This window comes from Rhynchophorus ferrugineus, unplaced genomic scaffold, assembly GCF_030347505.1.
Source record: "Rhynchophorus ferrugineus isolate W39M unplaced genomic scaffold, kcgeb_rfMv2 rfM8, whole genome shotgun sequence".
Taxonomy (NCBI): domain Eukaryota; kingdom Metazoa; phylum Arthropoda; class Insecta; order Coleoptera; family Curculionidae; genus Rhynchophorus; species Rhynchophorus ferrugineus.
In genome coordinates this window covers 33,681,970-33,709,881 of record NW_027472587.1, presented here as the reverse complement: position 1 = coordinate 33,709,881, position 27,912 = coordinate 33,681,970, and the positions used below count along the sequence as shown (strand labels likewise).

At 31.8% G+C, this 27,912-nt stretch overlaps 7 protein-coding genes and 1 long non-coding RNA gene across 8 annotated transcripts in view; 2 read left to right on the top strand and 6 right to left on the bottom strand.

Moving 5' to 3' along the window:
- Window positions 1-896: 896 nt before the first annotated feature.
- LOC143201109 (uncharacterized) lies at window positions 897-9,223 on the bottom strand. The gene is made up of 9 exons (XM_076411957.1): window positions 8,880-9,223; window positions 8,519-8,640; window positions 7,769-7,958; window positions 7,451-7,705; window positions 7,242-7,398; window positions 5,137-5,332; window positions 3,449-3,606; window positions 3,087-3,343; window positions 897-1,191 (listed from the first exon to the last, which is right to left on the bottom strand). The coding sequence occupies exons 1-9, from the start codon at window positions 9,151-9,153 to the stop codon at window positions 1,013-1,015; spliced, it is 1,788 nt and encodes a 595-aa protein (XP_076268072.1). The 5' UTR covers window positions 9,154-9,223; the 3' UTR covers window positions 897-1,012.
- The window catches only part of LOC143201120 (uncharacterized), a 32,697-nt gene continuing 9,088 nt past the window's right edge, over window positions 4,304-27,912 (bottom strand). The window contains exon 2 of the long non-coding RNA XR_013006884.1: window positions 4,304-4,314. This is a non-coding gene — a long non-coding RNA (uncharacterized LOC143201120). The remainder of the gene's footprint in view (window positions 4,315-27,912) is intronic.
- LOC143201117 (uncharacterized) lies at window positions 9,377-10,201 on the top strand. Its single transcript, XM_076411967.1, has 2 exons — window positions 9,377-9,965; window positions 10,026-10,201. Exons 1-2 carry the CDS (start codon window positions 9,465-9,467, stop codon window positions 10,152-10,154), a joined length of 630 nt encoding a protein of 209 aa, XP_076268082.1. The 5' UTR covers window positions 9,377-9,464; the 3' UTR covers window positions 10,155-10,201.
- On the top strand, window positions 10,069-15,652 carry LOC143201116 (uncharacterized). The gene is made up of 3 exons (XM_076411965.1): window positions 10,069-10,201; window positions 13,834-14,087; window positions 14,362-15,652. Exons 2-3 carry the CDS (start codon window positions 13,895-13,897, stop codon window positions 15,240-15,242), a joined length of 1,074 nt encoding a protein of 357 aa, XP_076268080.1. The 5' UTR covers window positions 10,069-10,201; window positions 13,834-13,894; the 3' UTR covers window positions 15,243-15,652.
- Window positions 10,292-13,656, bottom strand: LOC143201110 (BOS complex subunit NCLN). The gene is made up of 8 exons (XM_076411959.1): window positions 12,727-13,656; window positions 12,483-12,670; window positions 12,096-12,425; window positions 11,633-11,842; window positions 11,300-11,523; window positions 11,070-11,250; window positions 10,795-11,015; window positions 10,292-10,734 (listed from the first exon to the last, which is right to left on the bottom strand). Exons 1-8 carry the CDS (start codon window positions 12,890-12,892, stop codon window positions 10,590-10,592), a joined length of 1,665 nt encoding a protein of 554 aa, XP_076268074.1. The 5' UTR covers window positions 12,893-13,656; the 3' UTR covers window positions 10,292-10,589.
- Window positions 16,509-22,087, bottom strand: IntS14 (integrator complex subunit 14). Its single transcript, XM_076411960.1, has 7 exons — window positions 21,831-22,087; window positions 18,961-19,131; window positions 18,730-18,901; window positions 18,481-18,674; window positions 17,772-18,148; window positions 17,512-17,713; window positions 16,509-16,883 (listed from the first exon to the last, which is right to left on the bottom strand). Exons 1-7 carry the CDS (start codon window positions 21,987-21,989, stop codon window positions 16,662-16,664), a joined length of 1,497 nt encoding a protein of 498 aa, XP_076268075.1. The 5' UTR covers window positions 21,990-22,087; the 3' UTR covers window positions 16,509-16,661.
- LOC143201108 (dnaJ homolog subfamily C member 2) lies at window positions 19,409-21,647 on the bottom strand. The gene has a single exon (XM_076411956.1). The coding sequence runs from the start codon at window positions 21,438-21,440 to the stop codon at window positions 19,533-19,535; it is 1,908 nt and encodes a 635-aa protein (XP_076268071.1). The 5' UTR covers window positions 21,441-21,647; the 3' UTR covers window positions 19,409-19,532.
- LOC143201115 (uncharacterized) lies at window positions 22,188-27,705 on the bottom strand. The gene is made up of 8 exons (XM_076411964.1): window positions 27,504-27,705; window positions 26,609-26,810; window positions 26,389-26,555; window positions 23,812-23,963; window positions 22,782-22,890; window positions 22,632-22,724; window positions 22,422-22,577; window positions 22,188-22,372 (listed from the first exon to the last, which is right to left on the bottom strand). The coding sequence occupies exons 1-8, from the start codon at window positions 27,687-27,689 to the stop codon at window positions 22,319-22,321; spliced, it is 1,119 nt and encodes a 372-aa protein (XP_076268079.1). The 5' UTR covers window positions 27,690-27,705; the 3' UTR covers window positions 22,188-22,318.

The following is a 27,912-nucleotide window of genomic DNA, read 5'->3' as shown; positions in this document are numbered from 1 at the left end:
CTGGAAAACTGATAGCACGCTATGCTATCTGTAGTACGACAAGTTGTACAAACGTAGTCGATTCGACTTTGTTGAGTCAACATAGAAGCAACCTTAAACTACCCACACACTATGTAATCTGTACTACAACCTGTTGTACAACCAGAGTCATTCAACAAATCGTACGACGCTGGAAAACTGATAGCACGCTATGCAATCTGTAGTACGACAAGTTGTACAAACGTAGTCGATTCGACTTTGTTGAGTCAACATAGAAGCAACCTTAAACTACCCACACACTATGTAATCTGTACTACAACCTGTTGTACAACCAGAGTCATTCAACAAATCATACGACGCTGGAAAACTGATAGCACGCTATGCAACCTGTAGTACGATAAGTTGCACAAACGTAGTCGATCCGACTTTGTTGAGTCAACAAAGAAGCAACCTTAAACTACCCACACCCTATGTAATCTGTACTACAACGTGTTGGCCAACCAGAGTAATTCAACAAATCGTACGACGCTGGAAAACGGGTAGCACGCTATGCAATCTGTAGTACGATAAGTTGTACAACCCGAGTCGTTATACAAATCGTACGACACTGTCGGATCATTTCGAAATTTCACCGGTCAAAATGTTATATAACCGCGTTTGATATGGAAGATTAATCAAGCAAGAAATTTCACTCGAATGAGGAGGTTAGTGCTGAAACTGTTGTTCAAAAGTAGTAATAAAATGTTAGACCGGCGCTGAAATGATTGTGTGCCTCTTGATGGCGATTACGTTGATGAATTAACACAATTTTGAACAAAACAACGACTTTTCTTTGTCAGGCCCGAGACTTTTCCATCCATGTATTATATATGAAACATTGAGAAAAGGAATTTTAACTAGACCGAGATTCGGAAAAATTATTTTGAATAATATAATTTATTTCAAATTATAAAAACACTTCAAACAGTCTAGTATTTACACTTTCGATGATAACGAGTCTAGTTATACAAACAATTTATTTAAAAATCTACATTTATGTATTTTTATCCTCAGTGTTTTCTTCAGTTGGTTTTAAACTGGCCTTACTAGCAGCTACATTGGTGAGAGCAGGCTGTGAAGCCTCATTATTGATTGGTTTTGTTTGGTCAGCGTCATCCTTCTTCTCTTCCGCTTGCGTGTCTGTTTCCAAATCGTGAACCTTTATTACTTGCTCTTGAAAATCATAAAATGAATAAATGAATTATAAAATATCAGGGTCTTAATAACAATTCATCCCCAAAATATCTATGATTACCGGGACAAAACTATTAAATAATCATTGTTGTTGTACGAATTGTAAAGTAGTGGCCATTCCGAATGACGCTCAGCTGGCAAACGGCGAACTTCGGAAGCCTCAGCCGCGTTTTGCGACGTTGCCATTTACAAGCCATCGAAAGATCCAATCAGCGGCGTGCCTTCATTTTTACCGCCAGAGAAAACAAGGCCTGAAGATGGCAGATGGGATTCTGCCGAAACGTCATCAAATTGAAAGCCCTTTTCAGCAGCAAACGCGGATAAAAACTCCGAATACTACTCCAACACGTTATATAAAGAGTAACTTTGGTTAATTATTGTAATATTTATATATAGATAAATAAATTATATTTGTTATCATATAACAGATCAATTGAAAAGTCCCCGGCCTACCATAGTAAAACACATTTTTTTGCAAAATTAGTTTTTTTTATTCAACATAATTCTCTTCAAGGGTAATACACTGATTATAGCGACCCTCCAACTTCTCGATAACATTTTTGTAGTACGATTTGTCCTTTGCTTCAAAATAGGCCTCAGTTTCGGCGATCACCTCTTCATTCGACGAAAATTTCTTCCTAGCGGGCATTCTCGCTGGGGGCCAAATCTGGAGAATACGGTGGATGAGGAAACAATTCGAAGCCCAATTTACGGATTTTTGTCATCGTTTTCACTCACTTGTCACACGGTGCATTGTCTTGGTGAAGCAGCACTTTCTTTTTCTTCCAGTGCGGCCGTTTTTCGACGATTTCGTCCTTCAAATGGTCCAATAACATTATGTAATAGTCGCTGTTGATGGTCCTTCCTTTTTCAAAGTAGTCAATCAAAATTATTCCATGCACATCCCAAAATACAGACGCCAGAATCTTGCCAGCCGACTGTTGCGTTTTCGCACGATTTGGACCGGGCTCATCGTGTGCAGTCCACTCGGATAACTGTCGATTGGACTTCAGAGTGCAATAATGGAGCCATGTTTCACCCATTGTCACATATCGACGCAAAAACTCGGGTTTACTACGCTTGATCATCTTCAAACACTGCTCCGAATCATCAACTCGTCGTTGTTTTTGGTTAAAAGTGAGCTCATGCAGCACCCACTTTGCACAGAGCTTTCTCATACCCAAATTTTCATGAATGATATGATGTACACGTTCAGCTGGTATCTTTAAAGTGTCTGCTATTTCATTCAATTTCAATTTACGATCATTCAAAATCACTTTGTGGATTTGTTTAATGTTTTTGTCGGTAACGACCTCTTTTCGGACCGGCGTTCACCGCGTTCACCGTCCTCTGTGCTCATTTCACCACATCTAAACCTAGCATATCATCAATCAACGCGAATTCCGAAATTCCTTTTTATCAATTTTTTTCACAATAACAAAAATTGCTTCACTCAAAATGCTATAATTCACAAATTGGCTGTCAAATTTATATCTATTTTATCTTTTGAGAATTAGGGCTAACTCAAAAACATATGGATTTAATTTTAGTAGCGCCATCTATATGTCTGGCCGGGGACTTTTCAATTGACCTGTATTATTGCTGTATTTTATTTTTTCATAGAATAAAAATTATTTTAAAATTAAATATTTTTATAAATATTTTTTGATGTTATTTTTCTTAATAAAAATTGAACTGTTGATGAATTGAAAATGTTGGAGGATTGTTGTTAAAAAAGTTGTATAAATTACATTTTTGAGATATACATTAAATTTACAAGAACTAGCAACGTGGCAAAATTTAATTTAAATGCGAACGCCAAGCGTCCCTATGAGTAGACTGTTGTAATTGGAATGGCAAATATATTAAAGTACCTTCTTTCTTTCCTTTGCGACCTTTCTTGCCTTTCTTCCCCTTCTTCGGCTTCGGAGGTGGCAACACTGTATCGGGAAAGTAGGACATGTAATCTTTAACCAACTCGGGACAATCTATTTCTTTCTTTTTCGTTTGAAACAAGTTCATAACGGCTTGCAAGAGATCTTTGTCCAGTTTTTTGATTTTTTGCTTCTTGATCTCCTTGAGAAATTCATCGGGTGCCATTGGTCGGTCTGGTAGAGATAAGATAAAATGGCTAAGGAAATAATATAATTCCTATTAAATGTTGACGTCAATTTCAATTTTATTTTGCTATAATCCATGAAAATCAACTTGACACGCGTTATATTTTTATAGTTACCCAAAATCTTTTTTCGCTTTTTGCTTCTTCGGTTTATTCAGAATATATCTACAACGATCGTATATTAGTTTCTTAGAATTCGGACCTTTTATCTCATAGTCGCTTAGTATACCTCCAATTTTTACTGTCTTTCCAATTTTTTTTATATTATTTAAAACCTAAAAGAAGGGAAGACGTTAATCTCACTAAACCAAATACGTACAAGTGATCGACAAAATAATATGAACAAGAAATAATATGAAAATTAACTGACATAGACCGACGAACATTAAAATGGATTGTTGTCGGATAATATAAAACTATCAGCACTTAACGCTTACTTGTGTAATAGTGTTTCCACTATTTCCAAGAAAGGGAAGATAAGAACAAGAACGTAGAAAACAAGAACCGAAAATAAATAGGAATATGAAACAAAGTAAACATAAAGTTTTGGCAGAGTACAATACCAAAAAAACAGTAAATAAAATAAAAGATATCACTAATAGCAAAGATTTAAACATAAGAATAAAAAATATAACAATGAACTCAAGAAATTAATAAAAGAAAAGCAAGAAACAAAGGTTGAGATATAAGTATAGACCGTCCATCAGGCTACCCGTCAGGCCTCACACATCTATCACGCTCTTGACCAACATAAAAAGCTTGGAGCAGTCCTTCTGAACCTAACGGTTTGATCGCAAAGTTCGTGCAGTTAGGCCTCCCAGAAAACCTAACCGATCTCATCAAGCCCTACCTACCGCACAGGTCTTTCCAGGTCAAGATCAAGAAAATACTTTCCTGTCAAGGTACCCCACTAGCCCCAGACTTATTTAACCTCTTTATTTCAGATCTGTCGAGAAAAGAGCATATTGACGTCGCGTTTTACGCTGACAACGCTCTTTTCTTCACAGCCTCCAGGTTCGTGGTTACAATTCAAGAACGTTTACAGAAGCAGCTCTATCATGCGGACAAGTGGTTCAAATTCTGGAGGTAGCAAATCAACCCCCTAAAAACCCAGTCCATCATTTTCCATAAGAAGCGTTACCCACTACGCGTCTCGCAACTTAAGATCGACACCGCAATAATTCCATGGCCGGATAACGTCACGTACCTAGGTCTCCACTTCGACCGACGGTTCGATTGGCATTCCCAAACCCAGAAAGGTTCGGGGATAGCAAACCTGCAATCTTCTCAGATCTGCCCTTCTAGCAGACTTCCAATCTCCATCAAATGCTTATTTTACAAGATGTTAATTCGGTCCGTACTCCTCTACGGATCTAATGTCTACTTCAAGTTTGTTACACCCAACCAGGCAAAAGGGCTTCAAGTTTTCCAAAATAAGCTCCTCAGGAGAATCTTAAACGCTCCATGGTTTGTCAGAAATAATCAAATTCATAGGGAAACTCATGACAAAAGACACTTCAGAAGTCAAACACTTCATATCTCAATTATTCCACAAACCTGGAACCGCCTGGTTTTAGGTCAGAACAAAAAAAAACAATATATACTTAAGCGTGTAGAATATAGTATGAAGCATAAGAAGAAAAATGCACACAAAGTGGAGTGGATGAATACGAAGTGTGTCAATAGAGTAGGAAAATGACTCAAAAAATAAAATAAGAATTGTACATAGACGTTTTAAAAAGTAGTACCCAATAACTGTTGACTAAAAACAATACCGTTTATACCATTTATACACAATACTTAACTACTTTAGACTCTTTATTTATGTACATATTCTCCATGTCCAAATAATTCAGAGGATCTTTCGTCTTGCCAGCTAAAGCTGTTAGCAGAAGATGACTCTCCTCTGGTGGGTAAATATTGTTCCCGATTTTAACGCTTTTTAATGAAGTATTTTTCAAAATCGATCCCCTTATCATTCTCAACGATTGTCCAACTAATCTACAAGTTGAAACAGTTGAATTAAGTTATTTTAAGGTGAAGACAAATCTGCAATCTTTCAATAAAACAGCCAATGATAACGTGCATTGCACAAATGACATATATGACATATATATGAATGATAATGAATATATGAAATGATAATAATGAGAGGTTACAACCCGGCAAACACTTCAAACCAAAATTCTTAGTTAATGAGGCAACATTGCAACCTGACGACGTACATTGGCTGTTTTATTGGATAGACCATAGCATCACTTGCGTTATTTCGGCTATTAGTCGAACATGGTGTTGAATGAAAAAATATTTTAACCAGATAAAATCCAAAGAGAATATGTAACATTGGAATATATAAAAACTGCGAACTAATTTTGAAAGTTTTCTTTAAAAAGCAAATTAGTACTTGACGTCGACAAAAAATATAAGTAATAATGCGAAATATATTAAGAATGTGAATTAACTACGAATAATTGTCCTATAGTAAATCTAATATTGATATATCCATGGGTTTATAAATTAATTTTAAATTTATTTTATTTATTTATTTAACATCAGTTGGCTTTACTGCGTATTAAATCGCATCGGGTACATTTGTATCCAACTTCATGTTAAAGCCTTAATGACAGACTTTTCAGTATGCGCCATCTCGTTGAAGTGAGAACAAAACACTTTTCAGTGCGTTAAAATATCGCATTTGCGGCAAGTTTTATTCTTATTACAAGAATTAAAAAAAAAACGGTTGAAGGTCATCCAATACTGTGTGAAGCTTATGGTAACTATTCTCAACGTTTTAAAAGTTTTCTACTATAATTGATGCGTTTGAACTGAATACCACGAAGGCAATACTAAAAAGGCCGTAAAACGAGCAATAACACAACAATGTTATTCCTCAGCATAACAACGCTCAACCACATATTGCAAAACCGGTAAAAACATTAAAATAGGAAGTGCTACCCTACCCGCCATATTCTCCAGACCTTACTCCTTCTGATTATTGCTTGTTCCGACATATGAGTCGTGACCCGTCTGAACAGCGTTTCACGTCTTATGAAGATAACAAAATGAATCGATTCATGAATAACCTCAAAAGATAAACCGTTCTTTCGAGACGGAATACGTAAACTGCTTAAAAAATAAGGAAAACAGGCGGCTATCGATGGACAATACTTATATTAAAATAAATTTGAAAAAATGTTGTGTGTGCGATATTAGCAAAATAGTAGTCTGGGTTTTGTTGACTTATTGGCAGTTTCATCAAAAATCGACTTTAGTTGCTGCGATTTAGTTGGAGATTCAATTTATATTATATTCTTCAAATACACGTATAACTTACAAGAAATGGCAACGTCGCAAATTCAAACTCAACCGAATCAAGAACTCTCTGGACGGGAAAACACTTCACAAAGAAAAATAAAATTCCGAAGGCCAGGTCACTTATTAACAATAGCACCCTAGCCTTTTGTGTGCCTGTCGGATTATGCTTTGTTCACCGAGTAAATTAAACAAATATGGCTCGTTTAATTAAATAGCCAATGTACGTCATCAAAATTTATGACGTCAGCACGTCGCAACTTAACCACATCGCCTTAGAAATTTGGTTTACAACCTTACATGTTGCCAAATGTCTGTAAAATTTTTCAGAACATTAGTAATAATAATTAGAAGTAATGACAATAATTAATAATGATCCGACAACGTTGAAGAAGCAAACAAAAGTCAAAGTTGATGCGTTAATATTGCGACGTGCAGACGTCATAAACTTTCATGACCTGCGTCGGCAGTTTTATTGGAGATTCTATATAAACTTTCTTTTAAAACATCTTGTACATTAGCTGTCAACATGTTTCTAACTATAAAAGGACCGTGATAATTCTTACAACAAATTAAAGTTGACAAAACTATTATATACCTGTTGCTGCTGATATCAAGATGTTCTAGCGTTTCGCTTTTTTTCACATATCGAGAAATCGGACTCGCTGCTTGAGGAAGATTAATACCATTCCACGACAGATTTAGAGTTTTTATCCTGTCGCTGTTCGTCAGGGCTGTGAATATTTTCCTGTTGCCTGAAAAACAAAGTAAACTGTGTACCGCGATGATATCACGCCAAACCATTACATTGAACCGTGAAAAATCCATTCCACGACAAGTCCAGATCATCTATGTATTTGTTCTCTAATAAAATCTTTTCCAAAATTTCACCGGAATTTTCGGTCAGATTATTGTGGCTGATGTTAAGCTTTTTCAATGAAGAATTCTCGCATAATCCTTTCTGTAAAGCCAGTAGGCCTTGATCGCCAAGATCGTTGAAGCTCAAATTTAACGATAAAATAGACTGGGTCCCTGACAGAGCATTCCCTAATTTTTCCGCACCTAATTAAAAATGGAGTAAAATAAAAAACGTCATATAAAGCGTCATAAATTCACATCATCAACCTTCTGCTCCTATTCGGCATTCTTGCAGTGACAAATCCTGCAAAATTGTGTTTTCTACTAGCAAATCGCTTATAAGGGAGGCCATTTCTACATCCAACCAATTGTCTTGAAGTATCAAGGTTTGTACATGGGTATTTGGTTTTAAAGCTTCGGTTAAAGCCTTGATCTGTTTAACTGTAAGCCCGTAATACTAAAATTCATCAGAGATTCAGATGTTACGGTCTCTTTAATAGAATTATCTAAATGACGACACTCTGGGCTCATGGCAAAGTGGTGTATTTTTTGTTTCCCTAAAACTACAGTAACTTTAAATGAAACGCCAGATTGTCATGAAATTTTGACACATGACATTTGTAGGTTAGGACTATTATATTAAGTTTAGAAAAATTAGGAGGTGGAGTCATCTGACATGACACAAAGCTCTAATGAAAAACATTTTATTAGAATATCAATTGAATTTAAAAAAAACGCTAGAAGCTTTCAAATAACCTAAATTTGTATTGTCAGTTTTACCCACATCAATACAAATGAATAGAATAATTATTCTGAGATAACACATATTTCTTTAAAATAATGCGAATGAATTTAAAATATAACTAACATTTTGTTTCAGGACCTAATACAGGGACATACTTCCAGACATTTATTCAATTACTTTACTTTAAAATTTATCAATTATAGGTATTTTAGTTATATCTATATATGTATGCTTTATTAACTATGTATAATGTATAACTGTATCCAGACTACCTTCAAATCCAACGTATCAGTTGGTAAAGATTTTATTATTCTAGATATCGGTACAATTTCCATGTCATGACACATTTCTCGATATTTTCCAACACCCACATCATCAATTTCTGATGGTGGTTCTGTAAAATAAATATAACAAGACATTATTACAATACATCGTTCTACACTAAGAGCGGATTTTAGGACGTCTGTTTAACCTGTTGCCTAACAAACATTGATAGGAAATCATCATTATAGCAAATTACCTATTTAGGTGAAATTATTATGTTAAAAATAATAAGCTGATTTGTTTTTAGACAAGAGGTGCGCTAAAATACATTAGATTAACAAAAGAGTTATGTTAAATTGAATAACCCACCTACAAAATTAAAAGTTGCAGTAATCCCTGGATCTTCCAGTGGTGGAAATAAAAACAACCGATTTTTCATCAAAGAACTACTGGAAATTAATAGTTGTGCTAAACACTGGAAGGATTCGGTGTTTCTATTTAACAAATGTGTGCTATCGCACTCATCTATGATGAATGATTCTTTTTCGGATACAGATACAGTTGGCTGAAGTTTCATACCGCTGGCATACATCCTAAACTTATTCTTTAGTGTGGAGTCGCTCCCTTGACTACCCTCCGTCATTTTTAGTATTAAATTATGCCTATAAAGTGTATTTTAAAAAGATATAAATATACTATATCACTAAGAAGGCAAAAAATATACAGTGAAAGTAATTTGTCAAATAAATGTCATACAAATTAGGTTTAAATAATTATATTCTGTATTTAAAATTTTAATGAAAGATAATTTTAGTTGCATATCTATATGAAATGGTATTATAAGTTGCATAATAATGATATTCTCAATATTTTGTGAAATAATATTAGGGTTATGTTTTCTGGTACACTTTATAAACATAAGATAACGCTTAACACTTAAAACATAGTGAAAATATGTCTCAAATAAAGGTAATAGATTCATTACTAACTCAAGAATGTAAAAAGTATAAAATAGATCGAAAAATTAGTTCTACCAAAAAACCACCAGCTAAAAGGAGAAGAAAAGATCATGGATATAAAAACAAAAATAGACTTAGTCCAGAAGTTACAGAAACAAATAACGAGGAAATTCAGTTTCTTGAAGAACCGAATTTAAAACGTTCAACAGAATCTGGTAATAAAGTCCCGTTTCCTCACATAACAAAATCCAATTGGAAAGCATTTAATACAAAATTATTTAATGAGGATATGGATCCTCAAACTGTGAAGATTAAAAAGTGTTTAAATAGAATGCAAAGCCGCCGATCCGAAAATTTTCATTTTACTACATGTCATTATATTAGGAAAACGATAATTGACAGTTTACTAAAGCGAGACTGGGATGTATTAACAAATCTGCTTATTATTTTTATAGAAAGATACAATAAACCATTGTTCATGCCATTTATTCGACAAGTGAGTATCTTATAATATAATATTCTTATTCAATAGGAATGTTAACATAACATTTTTTAGATCTGTGATATATTACAATGCCACCATCCCAAAATAAAAGGTACAAATTTTGAAGACCAACTAACAGCAATAAAAGAGAAGTATAGTTGTTACAGGGATAAACGCAAAAATACCCACAATACAGTATAACATCAATTGTAGATCTTTAATGATTATAGTTTATTTTCTCTATCACAGTAAGTAGTTTTATTTCATTATATATATATATATATATATATATATATATATATATATATATATATATATTTCGTAATAAAACAAATATGTATATGGAAATTTTTATTTCACAGAATTTAATTTAACAAAACAAATACTAATACTTTAATATTTATTGTGACAACTAAGATAACGTGACTAATATTAAATCAGAGAACAGCAATCAACTTTCAAATATATATTTCGATCAAAATAATTAAAATAAATATCAATACTTTTCCATGCAGTTAAATGAATTTATAATTTAATCGATGTGACACAATACACATGATTTTTATATACCTACCTTGCAGTAAAAAATACTATTTTACATTGCTATCAATTTAGTTTAATATGCAATATCAACTCTTAACTTGATCTCACTTTTTTGTTCTTCATTAAATTGCTGCATACGGAATACAATGCAGGAACATAATGAATTGTATAGTACACTAATGTTAGATATGTTATTATTGCTAGGGTTAGTATTAGATCAAAAACAGCTGGCTTCACCCTAAAATATATTATTGCGTCATTTACAGATATGATATTAAGTAAAAAGTACCATATATACCTGTAAATATTCATTGTTCCTTTAGTAATACTATAAAACTGATAGTCTGGATCTCTTTTATCTGGAATAGCATAGGTAATTTTAACATCGCTTAAATGCTTCGAAAGATAACTCTGAATTTGAGTAACAAGGGTGGCATCTTTAGTATTTAACAGCTGTGCTGATCTCGGCTGTGACGACAATATCCTTAACCAATTGTCAAGATTTGCTTTATTTATGTCCTGCAATTAATATGTGAGGTAAGATGATATATACATTAATTCCTTTAAAATTACCAAACTTCCGTTAAATGCATCACCCTCTGTAACATTTAATATATATTTGCCAAGAGCCTCCACAATAACTTTAGCATTTGTAATTAAGCGCTCATACTTAAGGTTTTCCCTATTATCCAAAATTGTAGACTTCCAAGGGTCTTTATGACTTTTGATGGATGATAATGTAAATGCAGGTAACCTGAACAAAAAAATTATTACACAGAATTAACAATTTATAACAAAATTACCTTCTAATACTATATCTTTCATGTTCCCAAGCTAACAAGTCTTCTGCCAAGTTAATTTTCTTATGAACACCTTCAACTGATACAGAAGCATATTGTTCGGCAGCTGTTTTCAGATATTTATGAAAGACAGCAGCAGGTGAACCTTCTTTAGGGGGTTTAGAAACATGCATGAAAATTGTATCAGATGTTACCAATGTATCAAGACAGGTTACAAATGAAGCTTCCTATAAATTATCCATATATATATATATATATATATATATATATATATATATATATATATATATATATATATATATATATATATATATATATGCACTGTATATATCATACCTGCAGTAATGTGGTCTCAGTTGCATCTAACTGATCTTCAAGCCATTTTTTGCTACCCTGAAAATTGAACTTTCCTCCGCCGCTAAGTAAAAACACCAAATTAAATTTACCCCTTGTTTTTGTATCTGCATATAAAGTAGATAAAGTCCTGATTAATTCCAACATTATTATTACCCCAGAACCATTTGAGTCAACTCCATAAGAAAGATCCTAAAAAGTGTGTTTAAATGCATAATGACCAACTATATTAATTGAACAATATATAGAATATAACATAACATGCATTTAACTCAAAAATAAATAGCATAAAGGTAAGTGTAGTTGTATCACGATGTTTCTTATCTGAATGCAAAATAAAATGTTTAGATAGGTAGAAAGTTTATTAACATATCAAAACACATTAGCCTTGGAATTAAGCCACACTGATTAAATATTAGTAAATAGCTGATTATATATTACTTACTGGAGCAACTCCAAAGCTATCATAATGTGTAACAAGAACAATAGTGGGTACTTTTCCATCTGATCTATAACCAGCTAAATGACCATGAATTGTTGCAATCTTATTATCGGATCGGATGCTAGGTGTTCCTGTTGAAATTGTTATCTGATATCCATTAGCAGCAACAGAAGCATACAAATTTTCTCCTGCTGATTTTCTTTTATCATTTATATCAACACTTTTAGATAAGTCATCGACAACATTATTCATTTCTTTTGAGTGCTTAACAAAATAAACAGGAATGGTGGTTTCTTCTTCAAAGAGCATTTTATTTTCCAGTAATAGCATTTGCTAAAAAAACAAAATTTTAACAAGCTATTTTTAATATTTCATGTTAAAATTATATACCTGCTTTTCATCCCTAGTTAAATTTGTATAACTTGCTGGAAGCACAATAACAAGTGCACCAACTTTTCCCTTAATATTCCGGAAAGTATCAATAGATAAATCTTTCAGTCTTGTTACTAAGCAGTGTCTAGATGAACTCCATGTAGATAAAGCCCTTGCTTCCAAATTCACTGAAGCGGCTCTGCTTCCTTAAATATAATACTTCGGTTAATAGTTATCAATTACATAATGATACAAATCTTACCGTAAGATGTCCCATGCAAATCATAATGTTGCATACGATATGCTGGAAATTCATACGATGCTGTAACCGGACTCGTGGGCGAAACAATAATAAATATTGGCAAAAAAACTAATACATAGTATGGCAAATAGGCTTTGAAAATTTCGTCCACCTCATTTATCCACATTTTGATTAAATATGACTATGTGAACAATAATATTTATAACTGAACCTATTTTAAATATACACATAGGCTAAGTATCTTTGAGGTAATCCAATTTCAAGTAAAACAGTTCGAGATTTTATTAAAAATATGAATTAAATTTAAGTTTTCAAATCAATTTCTACCAAGTACAAAAAATTAGGTTAGAAATGACATAAAAAAATTGATTAAATTAACGTCATCGTGTGTATTGAGTGTTGCAGGTTATAAACAACATTATATTCTTGTATAATTAATTACTATATTGTCATTGAATATTGAATTATACCCTTTACTGTTATTTTTATTGAAAGAAATTATATTATTCGTCTTTATTGGAATCATTAATTGTTATTATTTACTTTTTCATAAAAATATTCTATCCTATCAGCTCATGGTGTAATAAGTTTTAAATTTAAATTATTTACCAGTAAGCTTAATAATTCTCAATATATCAACATAAACACTAAACATATTGTTTATATACATACTATGTATTTACATATTTATTAAATTGAAATTATGTTTTTAATTAACCTATAATTGAACCATATGAAAAGCATTTAATAATATATAAACGCAGTTATATATTAAGTTTTCTCTCAATAAAGCGCTGCAGTTTATTTCAGAAGCTGTTATTTATAATGCATTCCGTACGTCACACTGGTAATTTAAGGACGTCACATCACTTAAGAGTAAAAGAACCGATGGCATTAAGCAAGACGATAGTAGGTTGTGTAGAAGACTGTTGAGTCTCGAGCCTCTATATTTATCGCACATATGTAGGAAATACGCGCGTTTGATTTTTTGTCCCCTGTTTTTATCCAGCCTCTTTCATCTGAAATTTAATCGTTCAAGTGTCTAAACATATATTTTTAATGACATTCTAAAGATCATATTTCTACCAATTTCGAATATATGTTTAGGACCCTTCAGTCGTGTAACAAAGCAAGCTAAATAAACACGCAGTCACTACTTCGTCATTAAATGGATAACTGGACAGTTTCTCGAAGATCCTCGGTTCTGGAATATAAGGATTTTAATTTTAGTTCGAAGTATCACCTGGAGGAACAAGTCGACGGTCCGATGTGGTCAATTTATATTCTTCTCACCGTTCAACTCTGCGGTTGTGTGGTGAATTTAATAGAACATTTGACATTATGGAGATATGATAAAAAGGGTATGTACAAATAAAAGTATTATATTTATAAATATTTCAACTCCAAACTAGTAAAATATATTATCACTAGTGTTATTTCACGTATAGAGTATATATTATTTCATTTATTATGAATATTCTAAAATTATAACATTTAATATATTTTACTAGAAATTTAGACACAAAACGTATATTTTTGTAATAATGTATGAAAATGTAGTAAATTATCTTTAAAAACATAAATTGATCCATTAATTTTATTTTAACCATTATTATTGATATATTTTTGTTACAGGTGTTTACTTAATTCTTCATCAGGTATCACTGATAGACATACTGTTGTTTTTTGTTGGAGTTTTTGAGACGTTTATGTCTCTGGACAAATCCTGGAGTTTCTCGAATCAAATGTGTATGTTTTATAACAGCAGCAATGTGTTCTTCAACGCCATAATCTTGTATATGTTAGTTAGTTTTAATTTACACATTATAACTTATTGCAATTTGCACCAGTACGAATTGAAGAAAAATAATAAAAATCCCTTAACGAATTTCAGCGATGGATCCAGCAATGAATGTCTCGTAGGTAGACCTGAGGGACGTTCCCTTACTATCGATTATCGGAAAAAACAAAGTGACATTTCTGTAATATTTCCGTTGATTTTTGTTTGGACCATCTGCGCTTCGATGAGCTTGCCTAGTCTTTTGTTTTCCTCCACCGTGGAGAAACAGGGAACTATGCTATGCGTCATTGTTGAGAATGTATACGCACAAGCTTTACATTTACTCCTGGTAATGTTCGCTTTCGTAATTCCGTGTTCTTTACTAATATTTTCCTTATTTATATTGTCAAGTAAACTTTGTAAACCTTCAGAAAATGATATAGACAATATCTTGCATATCAAATTCTACGAAATTCGTCGGCTCGTTAAATTGAGCATAGTTATATCTGTACTGTATATGCTCACTTCGTTTCAGAGACACATATTTGAATGTATTCAGATATTTAATAACTATTTTATAAAAAATAATAGTTATTATAACAATTATTTCAATACCTATCAGCTGATATTGCATTACAGTGGGAGTACATTTCGAGGTATTATATGTTTTTATATTTTACCCAACCTACGAAAAAGAGCAAAAAATATGTTATTCTGTGTAAAAACTAATAAGTAATATACCAACATCATAAAAATACTGTATGCTTTATATTTAAATATTATTTTATGATAATTTATATATGAACTTTTAAACATTTTATAGCTATTCAATTACTGTAATACTGTTTATGTCTTTTTCTACATATATATGTACCATTTATATAGCTAATGCTTGGTTTTATTTAAATCAAATATATCTTATTTTCTTCCAGTTATTTTTTGCTAACGAAAATGAGTTTAAGTAGGTTAACTTCCTATTTGTACTGCCAAATTGTGAAAGTATGAGAACTAAGTGGAAATACCTATTCAATATTAGCTGATGAAACAAGCCTTTTTCTATTAATACTAACAAAAGTATTATATTATTTGTAAAGTATTCTAATCATAAAGAAATAATATAAATCAGAATCCTGAAGATAAAAAATACTCTTTCATTCGCATAAAACCTTTAAAATCCCATTTAAGCATCATGTTGCAAAATGTCGTGAGGGAAACTCTGGAGATTCTTCAATGGGATGTGGAAAATTGGTTTGATCCTCGATCACCTTAAAAGGCAAGAAAATTGAGGTACAATCATAGCTACCGTGGGATATTTCAAATAAAATACATTGTATTGTCAAAACTTATTTTTACACCCTGTAACAGAACGAAATAATATCAGATATCCTTCTAAAAAAAAACTAAACTAGCAAACATACATCTCCACCAAGCATTCAACTGAACCTTTAGCATTTATCCATTGAAACATTTATTATTACTCTATCTAGTCACCTTTATGACAAACTGGTATAAAGTTTTATATACCACAATATATATTTACATTGCTCAGTAGACAATATGTATGATTTCCCTTAGGAATTTCTAGCAATTGCATAAATATTGTGACTAAAATAGGTTGATAACAAGTTATAGAAAAAAAACCAATAGAAGTGAAAAGTATATCTTGTAACTCGGCTAAATTAAAATTCAGTGAATACTATTCAATTCATCAGTTAGGCAATTAAATTATATTATTATTAATTTAACATGTAGTATGAGGTTCATTTATTTATTCGAGGCATCTTATTAAGCATAAATTTGATTACAATCAATTCGCAATCTAAATTGCGAAAAAATGAATTATCTAAGTTTTTATTTTAAGAGTCAACTGTATATATATATATATATATATATATATATATATATATATATATATATATATATATATATATATATATATATATATATATATATATATATACTCTATAATCAACCTTATGTCTAAAAGAATTTCAACGTAAGATTCTGTCCAACGCACTTTATTTTCAATTTAATATCATTTTAAATCAGTAAAACATTCATTTACAAAAATCTAATATATATTTAACAGTAAATCATAATACTATTTCAATGTTCTTATAATTAGCCATATGGTTAGTTACATAAACACAACCGTTCAAGCAGAATTGTAATTTGTCTGCAATGGCATCAACATGGATTTGATATCTCTGTTTTGCGGCTTCCTCAACATGTCCGCTGCATGTTGCAGTTGTACAGAACAGTCTGGATGAGCTGTTTCAGGCAATTGCAAACATTCCCTTTCGAATATTCGAGCTAAACCGCTGAGTAAATCCTGAAAACCTAAGGAGATGGCAGCCTTTCGGAGACGATTCAATTCCTACAATTAGAAACACTGTTCATAACAACAATGTTCATAATAAAATGTTTATAAAACACAAATAAGTACATTACTCTCGGTAAAAACAATTAACTATAAAGAAATATTGATCGAAGTGGCTTGGACATATAAGAGTTACCAAATGTCAAAAGCAAAAACTATCCTACTCAATGAAAGCGTAAGTTTTTGATATTGTTTATAGGATCGTATGACAATTCATTTACTTGACTTGCTTAATTGTATATATGTTACTTGATTGACCTTCAACTATGTGTGGTAGGGGGTAAAGTCGAGAGGAATCTTCAAAACTGCCTGATTCATTCAAAGAAAACAGTTTACAATAGTTGGTCACGTAATATATTATACATACATTTTTGGTTTGACATTTGGTACCTTTGTTAAATGTCAAAAACCACTATCAAAGCCACCTAGATCCACTCTTTATAATAGTTAACTATTCTTCACTATAATGGTGTATTTTCACTAAAAAATCAACTTCCATAAAATTATGGAAGTTTTGCGTTCAAGGGTTCTTGGATTAAAGTATTTTAATCAAATAGGTCAGTCAGTTCCATTTCATTTGAATGTGACAACTTAATTATTGTCGGAGTGTCGAAAACATATGTACCTTATAAAACTGTTGGGTTTTTTCTGGTAGTTTTCGGGCATGTCTTAAGATCTTTTGAATATCAGATTGTAACCCGGCTTGTCTTATCCACACCACACCATTCTGTGAGTAACTCCTTTTTTCGTTCGGTCTAAGTGGAAAAGTGCCTAACTGATCAGCAGGAAACATGTCTGCCGTACCAAGTTCATTTAAATCTCCCAACCTATGATAGAGATGACATTTTACCGATATGTAATGAATAGAAAATATTAGGAACACACCATGGTATCACGTCTGAACCGGGAGTCAATATAGTCAGCATCAAATTACTTTTCTTCTTAGAATCGGCCCAGGAATACACAAATCCGAACCAGTTGTCGCCCACACTAACTAAAGCGGCCATATTTTCGACTTTTAAAGCACCGTGCAACAATACACAGAACGAGGGTGTGCTGCCCTCGTCTACTGAATTTTCATCGGTGAGATCAATCTCGTTCGAACTGGCGTCTGGTTTCTGGAGAATGCCAGCGGGCAATATAAGATGTCGACTTACCGCCATCGGTGATCCTATATCCGCTACGGATATAAAACCGCACACGTCGATCAGATTTGAAACATTGTACGTTTGTGTGTTAAAATCGGTTACTTTTGTGTAAGCCTAAAACAAAACTCTGCTAAGTATACAGTTCATTGAGTTATTGAAAATGTGACAGTGTCATCTATTGGGCAACGGAAACGTCATCTTAATACTTCATCTATGTTGATAAAAACATTACCAAAATTTCACGATTAAGTCAAATTCACTTTGAACATTATAAAAACATAGTAGGCTGTGCGAATACTGGATTAAAAATAGATTTGGATGCAGTCATTTCACACATAGCCATGAAAGATTTGATTCTAATACCATAACTGAATAGAAAACTGAACCAGTTGCAATTCACAAAACTTGATTTAAACGTCAACCAAACAGTTACACATTTAACTTACTACAGGTGTTGGCGATAAAATAATCTTGGATTCTAAATTTCCACATTTCAAAACACCCTTGAACGAAGTATACATTTCCTCGGCTAATTTTTGAAACAAATTGACTATGTTCGATTCGCTTTGCAAATTATCCGGTACATGTATCGATCCATCATATCCACTTAAATCTATTAGACGCTGATACAGTGACTTTGCTAAAAACCGATTAGTAATCTTAACTCAAGTTCAACGGCAATTTTATGTACTTACATTTAATGAAATTAGGTTCGTTTGCTGCGGATATACATACTACATGGATTTTTGCTGGGAACGGGAAAGGTAAGGGAAAAGGAAGTCCGCCATTTCTTTGATTTAATGTTGATAACGATTCTTTGAGAGATTTCGATCCTATGCCGGTACTTCCATCGGTGATAAGTATTATCTATACAAAAACATATTAGTATAATACCCACATATTAACATCTTGCATAAAATATTTACCTGACACGCTGTATTGTTTCCCCATTCGGTCAATATCATATGATTCACTCCATGCAAGGCAGTTTCTATACAAGTTTTATCATAATCATCGATGTTTTTTAATTCAGACTTAATAGCGTTATAATCACGTGTAAAGGAGCATTTTTCCTCGTACAACGAAGAGAAAGCCATCTAAAAATAATTTGGATATATGGAAATTAGTTATAACATACCATAATATTAATTACCTAGTATATTTTCATTTGCTATAACGTTCTATACTTTAACAGATTAGAACCAAACCAATATAAGTATATAAACAAAAGAACACTAATAAAATTGTATAATCACTAAAATAAATAATTTCTCTCATACAATTTAATTTAAATATACTACGTGGAGTACTTTACAAATAAATATGGAACATAGGTAAGGATTTAAAAGTTTTTCTTATTAATTGAAACAAAAATTGGAGCGAATTGATTTATTTTTTATACAAAACAAAAATAATAGTTTAATAATTTACATGATTTGTAAAGATATTGTTTACAAAATAAATTGAAGTTACTGAGACAATTAATGGTTGTCTGCAATTACTTTACACACACAGACGCCTGGGCAGCTTTCTTTGCTTTGACTGTCTCGACTAGTTCCTTGTAACGTTTCATACACTCCTTTTTACTTCTACTTGGTATACATTGTGCAATTTTATCCCATCTTTCAGCTGTTGATGCGGGATACGTTTTTAAAGCTTGTTCTAAAAGTTGTTGCTCTATAGCTGTCCATGGCTGTTCCGGTTTCACAGCTTTCTCCGACTTCCCGTTGACTTCTTCTTGGTTATCTTTTTGAACTTTTACTTCTTCGCTTGATACCTTTTTGTTCCCATTTAATGAAACCTCTTCCAATTTCTTAGAAATCTCTTTTTCATCTACATTTAAAACATTTTTTTTATCTTTTTTAAATGTATCAAAGGCTTTTTTGTTCGCTTGCTCCTTAAGATTGTTTTTGGAGAAATCGGTATTTTGGAGATCCTTCGCCTTGGCCAACACCAATTTTGCTGAAAACTTTGAAGAGTCTTTTTGGAAAACACCATGTTGGTTAATGAAATTTGCTATAACTTCCCATCTTTGATTTGTACCAGCTGGGAATAAATTTACTGCTTTCACTAACAATTGTAAATTTTCTTCATTCCATTCAGGGGCGACTTTAAGTACTTTGTCATTTTGAATATCCTCTGAATTCTTTTGTTTAGTCACTTTTAGTACATCTTTCCTCTCTTTCTCTTTTTTTTCCTCATATTCATGCACTATTTTAAGAAAAGCTTGCTTACCGTTGTTTTTAATATTTTTGTTCACAGCTTCAAGTTCCTCAGTGTTGTAATTTTCACATATGTATTCTACCGCGGAAATATGGTGAAGATTTTTGGTATTATCATCAGAAAAATAATTATTTGCTTTGCATGTATCCCTCAATAATTTCCTCTCTTTTTTTAAGACCTTCTTAATTGCTTCTCTCTCCTGTCTCTTTGTCTCAATTCGAGCTCTTTCTGCAGCATCCGCTTTTTCTTTAGCCAACTGAACCTCTTTGAGTATTCTTTCTTCTTCTTCTTTCTTTTGTTGAGCGGCTGTTTGTTTTGCCCTTTTAGCAGCCAATTTTTTCTCTTTTTCTTCTTGCTTAAATCTTGCTATTCTTGGATCATTATTATATGCTAAGTCAACAAGTGTTCTAATTCTGGACATTTCTTCTTTTTTTTTTCTTTGACGTTCTGCTTTATTTAATTTATCTACATATCTACGTTCATCCCTGTCTTGACATTTCTCCTTATCTTCTTCATCTTCATATGAAAACTCTCTCCATGATTTGAAGTCATACCAAAAAGAATAGAATTTGTCAACATGTTCTCTGGTAGAATTTTTATCACCAAGCAAAGGAACTTTAGATTTTTCTGACCACCGTGAATTGATTTTAAAATAATATGAAAATACCTTAAAAAAATCTTTCTTTAGTTCTGAATTTGTGGGTATACTATTATCAAATTCTGGATCAACAGAATCGTATGACCTTCTTTTTTGTACATTGCCTAAAATCTCATAAGCCATTGTGATATTTGTAAAATAATCGTCATCTGGTTTAATTTCTTCTCCTAAAGCTTTTCTTTTATCTGGGTGATGTTTTAAAACTTTCTTACGATAGGCTGTCTTAATTACATCTTCAGTAGCATTAATCCTAAGTTTCTCTATTCCAAGTACCTTATAGTGATCTTGAGATTTCCACTCTTTTGGGTCTAAACTACGTAAGTATCCCACATCGTCAATATATTCAACGTCTTCAGGCTTTAGGACTGGTTCTTCTTCTTCTGCTTGCACACTTTCAACTTCGATTTCTTGAACAACATGAGGCAAAAATTGGATTTTATAGTCACCTCCTCCATTTTTCTCATAAACAAATCGGTAACGAATTGCAACTGTTCGGCAATTATTTGAAACGGGTTTTTCTCCCATGATGTTCTAAAGCATAACCTAACACTTTTATCAATGACAAAAAGAACTCCACAATTTATTCACGATGTAGGCAAATGTATAAAGCACGTTTTTTGAGAACAAATCGAAATCAATCAGATGAAGACTAAAAAGTAACTAAACAAATGTTTAGCATGGTATTTAACCGACGTCAAAAAAGGACATTTGAAACTGACAGAATATCAAATTGACAATAAGTAAAAACCAAAATCAATATGTCACTAGAACCAACCAAGCAGGTTAGCCAACCGCTAGAGGTTATTCAGTATAGAAAAAAAAAATTTTATTTTATTAGTTCATAAGAAATATATCTAGTATATAAAAAAAGAACTTGACGATTTTTTAATTGTGAGATTTTCTCATTTTACGTACCAAAGCAATAAATTCCAACTTCGAATGAATACTGAGGTGATCTAAAAATGCATTTATTCCTGTTATGGCTAGTTGTTTTCTTGTAGTTTCAATTCCTTCCAGCAATTGAACAGGTCTTGTCATGGACAACGAAACATCTAAGAGAATAACTGTTGGCATTTTCACTTTTAATTGTTTTTCGTTTCTTTCAAATCAAACTATTTTCCTTATATTATTTACTATTTACATCTTATGGTTATACCAGACTTTTCTTCTTTTCCGTAATTAGGCGGTTGTTTCACTATTGTAACATTATCTTCTTCTTTCCACTACGGCTTCTTTTAAATGATGATTATAATCAAAAATAAATTGCTTCGGTAAAATTTATTGATATTCTTAATTATTTACAATTTAAAAATTTAAGATGCCCTCTTAACAAAAGATGATTTTGATTATTTATCTTAATTAATATAGTCGATTAGAGGAGTATTAATTATTATTTGTTTGAGTTATTGTTTATTTATGTAGAATAAGTTCAAAAAACTGTATACAAGTCGGAGAAACTGTAAAATAAAGAAATTATATCAATAAACTACTATCAAAAATAATTACCCTTATTTCTGAATGTCTGTCAATAATATCTCCAAAGCCGATATTTATATATCGCTTTTTTTGAAAGAAGGCTAAAATATTCAAATATAATTTTTTGTTTTCTATGCTCCACACGGGCCAGCACACCTGCAGTATAGCCTCGTACACATCCTCACTCTGAAAAATACATTTTTATGACTGGATATCACAAAGTATATACGTATATTTAACCATGGATCCACAAATTTGTCCTGATTCATATGCCCCCAAAGTCCACATATAGAATATAAGGAATCCATTTGTTTTATATATTAAAGATACCGTCTAAAATGGAGATGAATTAGATGAATACATACATATATATTATATATTATTTCTTACACCTGTGACGGGTTGAGCATATATATTTAAAGCATATGTAATTGCCATTAATTGATATATTGGACCAAATACGATTAAATTCATTCTTTTCTTGGTGATGTGAAATAGCCTAAAAATATTAATAAAATAATTAGTAATTAGCAGTCTAAAGACTTATTACAGCATTACTAATTATATATCTCATACAAATTACATGATTCCAGTAATTTACTTCCAAATATCTATTTAGTGGAAAATATTTAAAATAAAGGAACATTAATTTGTAACCCAATTTCATTAATTGTGTTATAGATGTGTTTTTTTTGTATTATTTCAGTGAAATTTATATATATATATATATATATATATATATATATATATATATATATATATATATATATATATATATACATAATAATTGCGAACACGCTATTTTGTTCTCGACTAACATGTGTATGGCAAACAATATTCTATTTTATTTAGAGAATTTTTTAATTCTTTTTATACCAGTCAGTCTTTTCAGAAAAAATTCTTTTCACCGAAATTTAAAAAAAAATATTTCGATATATCGTTTTCGATATTTAAAAAATCGTAGAAAAAAATACCGATATATTTTTTGCAACAATTATAAAAAAATTTAATATTTTACCAAAATTATATCGACCTTTTTAAGAAAAAATAGAAATAGTGAAATTTTAAAATTACTTTTGATATTTTAAAAAATAAGGATATATCGTTTTCGATATTAAAAAAAAAAGATATATCGGAGAAAAAAATGCTGATATATTTTTTTCAACATTTATAAAAAATATTAATATTTTACCAAAAATATATCGATATTTCTAAGATAAAATAGAAAGAGTGAAATATTAGGCTAAAAATATATTTTTTTTTAAATGAGTGTAGTGATAATTGTAATGAACATTTAAAATTCACTAAACCGGCCAAAAATATCAATGTATCGATATTTTTCGGCATCCTTGTGCGAATAGTCAAAAAAATTTAAATATTGAATTATAAGAAGAAGAAGAGACAGAAGTTTGAAACTCACCATATCAATTTGTTGTAACGGCTAATTATTTCTATTAAAGTTTGACCTACCCTCTCCTGATAACCACGATGATTATATAATTCAGTGCTGTATACATTATTATTTAAATTCAAATCAGAGTTGGCAGATACATCTTCTTTTAACAAATTGAACTGAAAATGTACATATTATAAATAGGACCATTAATAAACTAATTCCTCTTTTTTCATATAAAAAATTAAATAGAAGTATTACAGAATTCGGTTTAAAACCTTCAAACATTCAAATACGTTCATTTTAAGCAGCCATCTTTCATATTTTCTTGTTTTATATAACTAACCAATAACCAATTACCATTTTACGATTTTACAGAAAAAAAATGAATCTGAATGTGAATTTTATTTCTTATGAAGATTTTGAAAATAATTTTTCAGTAATACCTAAAACTTAAAACAAAATGATTAAATATGATTTAATTTAATGGGCACTAGTTAAAACTGTACACTACAGTAATTGAATGGAGCTAGGTCTGGAGAATACGGCAGGTGCGATAAAACTCTCCATCCAAGTACTTTGGTTTTGCTATATGTTGGTCATGCTGCAAAATCACCGTATCATAACTTTGTATTGCGTATTGTGGAGGTTTCAACAGTTAAGTCCTATGTTCCAACCTAGTCCTAACAGAGAGAGATTTGGCCTTGCAGCCGATTGGTCGGCTTTGCCAGGTGATAACCATGATTTTTTCCTGTTGTATTTTCGAGATAAACCCAATTTTCATCAATCGTTACTGTTGGATGCACAAATGAAGTACTTCCATACACAATTTCTCAATTTCATGCCATTCAAATCATACAGGCACCACAGAAGAGGAAAATGGAGGTAAACTTTACTGTTTCCTCGTGTAGTGAGGAGGATTTGGAAAAGCAACAAAATGCCGAAACTACAATCACATCAAACCAGGCCAACTCAAATCGACAAAAGGAAGGAAAAATCTCGCCTATGGTATTCCGGGACAAACAAAATATATGGCTATCGTCCGTATATTTAAAAACAGTACAATTGAATTAGGCAATACAAGGACAAGGCCCGAGGAGAGGAAGTATCCTTTCCACTCCTTCACATCCTTACAGGAGAGGCAACTCAAGGGCATAACAGACAAACAAATTAGAGAAGCACTCCAGGAAAAGCGATTCTAACCCTGGTAAAGAGATGGCGGGCAAAAGTCGGAATCGCCATTCTACTCACTCAGGTCATAGTGCCCAGAGACCACATATTCTAAATTGAACCAGAGAGTAACAGTTGAAACCCAAAGAAGCATCGGGCAGCCGGCACAATGATTTTGCACCAAATCGTCAGCTGTACGGACACTCCTCCAGGAACTGTCGAGCCCCGAGAAAAACGCCAGCCAAGTGATCCAGCTGCGGAAAGGAGCATCCTGCCAACTTTATAGAGGCGAAAAACGATCACCGCCAAAGAGTCACGGACTGAAACTTCAGTTTCCCAGTCATCCACCTGGGCAAATTAAGAAGGAAAAAGAATAGCCAGCTAGCTAGCACCACCAGCAACGCCAAAAAAATATCTCGCCAAAAAAATATCTTGCCTCATCGGTTAGATTCATCCCGAGCAAAACGATAATTCAAGAACCCACGTCCAATTTTTCGTACTTCAAAATCCGACCTCCTATATAACATTTTCCAACAGGCCGGTTGCCAGTGTGGCGACGGTGAAATATATTACCCCAGGTAGATTGTTCCATCGGAAACCCCCCCGTTATGCAAACCCTACATTATAGTAATTTTCCTTTATGGGAAAAAAGGTTTATGGCCTCTCTCAAATTAATTTTTACAGTCACCTTCCAATTTGAGGTAATTTTCGGTTTATGACCACCATCACAGGTATGTTCTTATGACCTCTCTTTTACGACAATCGGTCTTTCAAAAATGTGAAACTTTGCACCGCTATGTACACGGCAGAGAAAAACCCGCATAGGACTCTCGGGTCCGAAAACGGTTTCTCGGTCTTCCGGTAGTTTGCTTGCTTGTGCATTAATGCAAATACAACAAAACAGTAGTAATAAATTAATTTGTAAATTAAGATTGTATTAAGCATGTCTAATGTAATAAATTTAAAAAAAGATGTAATAAAAGATTGGATAAATTTAAAAAAAAAAATAAAATCATATGGTACCCATTTTCGCATCTTTTGGATCTTTCCCATCGTTTGTAATTTATTCATAAAATGCGTCTCGGTTTAATCTACTGCAATTCTGCATCTTCAAACGTTACTACGACTTCCTTTGTCTTAAACGTTGAAATCGTCATGTTTGAATTATAAAAACCAAATATTTCACATGTTCTTATGGTTGGAACATATCAATACAGGCAAACGATTCATCGGCTTTCATTTTATACCGTTGATTTTCAAAAAAATCAAATCCTAACATTGCATACTTATGACTAATGAAATATGTTGTAAAAAAAACGGAAAGTATTTATTAACACATATAATAGCTTCAAAGAATGAGTATTACCAGAAATCATTTTACTTAAAGTCATCTACTAGGAAAACTGAAAAAAATACTTTGTATACAGTAAGTACCTGATAGGCTATGTTTCTAGTAAAATAATAGAAATTTTGAACTATTAGTGAGTATATAACAAGAATACATTGGTACACTCCTATATACAACAGACGTACGAATAAAGTTAGTGTAGGATAATTCTCATACAAGTACATTGTGAACATAGTACTGGCCTTGATATCTTCTGAAAACATCAGTTCAATTATTTGTACGTTTACCTATTAAATCTATACCTACCTATAATTGGCCATAAACAATAACAAGCTAGGTTGACAAGTGTTGTTATAATATAAATATATTCTATTGTGTTCGAACGATTAGTGAACATTTGTTGCAGTTTGTTGTGATGCCTGTTCATCCAAAAATACAGATTAATTTTTCGAACAACTCCCCTCAATAATTTAAAATTGAATAAAGCTACTATTATAGACATGATCATCTAAAACCAAAGTTTAAATTACTACAAACATATAACTGTGAATTCATTTTAAGACTATGTATTGGAACAAGCGATAACCGGAAAATGTAATGTATGGTGACTATGGTAGGTCGAGTAAAACCTTTGAGGTTTTCGCGAATTTTACAACGTAAATAAGTTTGTTACAGCTAATGGGGGTAAAATTTTTTATCTAGAACCGAATTGCCCCAATACTTAATAGATTAAATGCTACAATCAAAGACCTTTTAAATAAATTATAACAAAAAAATTATATTAGTTTTAAAGCATCAGTATTAAAATACTTAAAAAAACTCAATATTTTCAAAAATTTGAAATATCGTGGATACACCTTTATTATTTTGTCTACAATATGTATTATTAAAAAAACGGAGAAATGAAAACATAATTCAATTCAATAACAGGATGTAGGATCAAATTGGATGAAGACTCAGCTCAAATTGTCAAAGAACTTTCAGACAGCTTAGCAGTAGTCCAAAAGTATATTCAAAAGTAGGGGAAATGGCTACCGCAAGAATTGATTGGTTTCATTGCTTGTCAGGTAAAAAAGAACATTTTTATATGACGTGTTTTATCGCCACCAAACAATCATCATTCGGCCAACACGGTATAGCCATATTGTCATGATGATGACAAAAAAAAACCCTTGTAAAAAATAATAAAAGTAATGCTTACCATTATTAATTTTAAGATGGTATAGATAATAGTTTTTATTTCATAATGTTGGCTCATATATGCATATATTTCCAGTATTATCAGTATGACTGTAACCATTGTGTACAAATATAATAGTAGAGGAAATACATAAAGTAACTTAAAGGGTAAATGTGTCCTATTACAAATTTGAAAACGTTGGTACATATCGCCTTTTACTATACCTTCTAGTTCAAATAGCACTTAAATCGAGCTGCAATAACAATTTAAGTGGAATTTAGAATGTTTCGTTGTATAACGATAATTGATTTATAATTATATAATGACAAATCTAAATTTCCTTTTAATACTCATTACTAAATGTTTATTGTATGGCAGTCATAGTATAATGACAGTGATTTATTACTATTGATTACAAAATCTAATTATA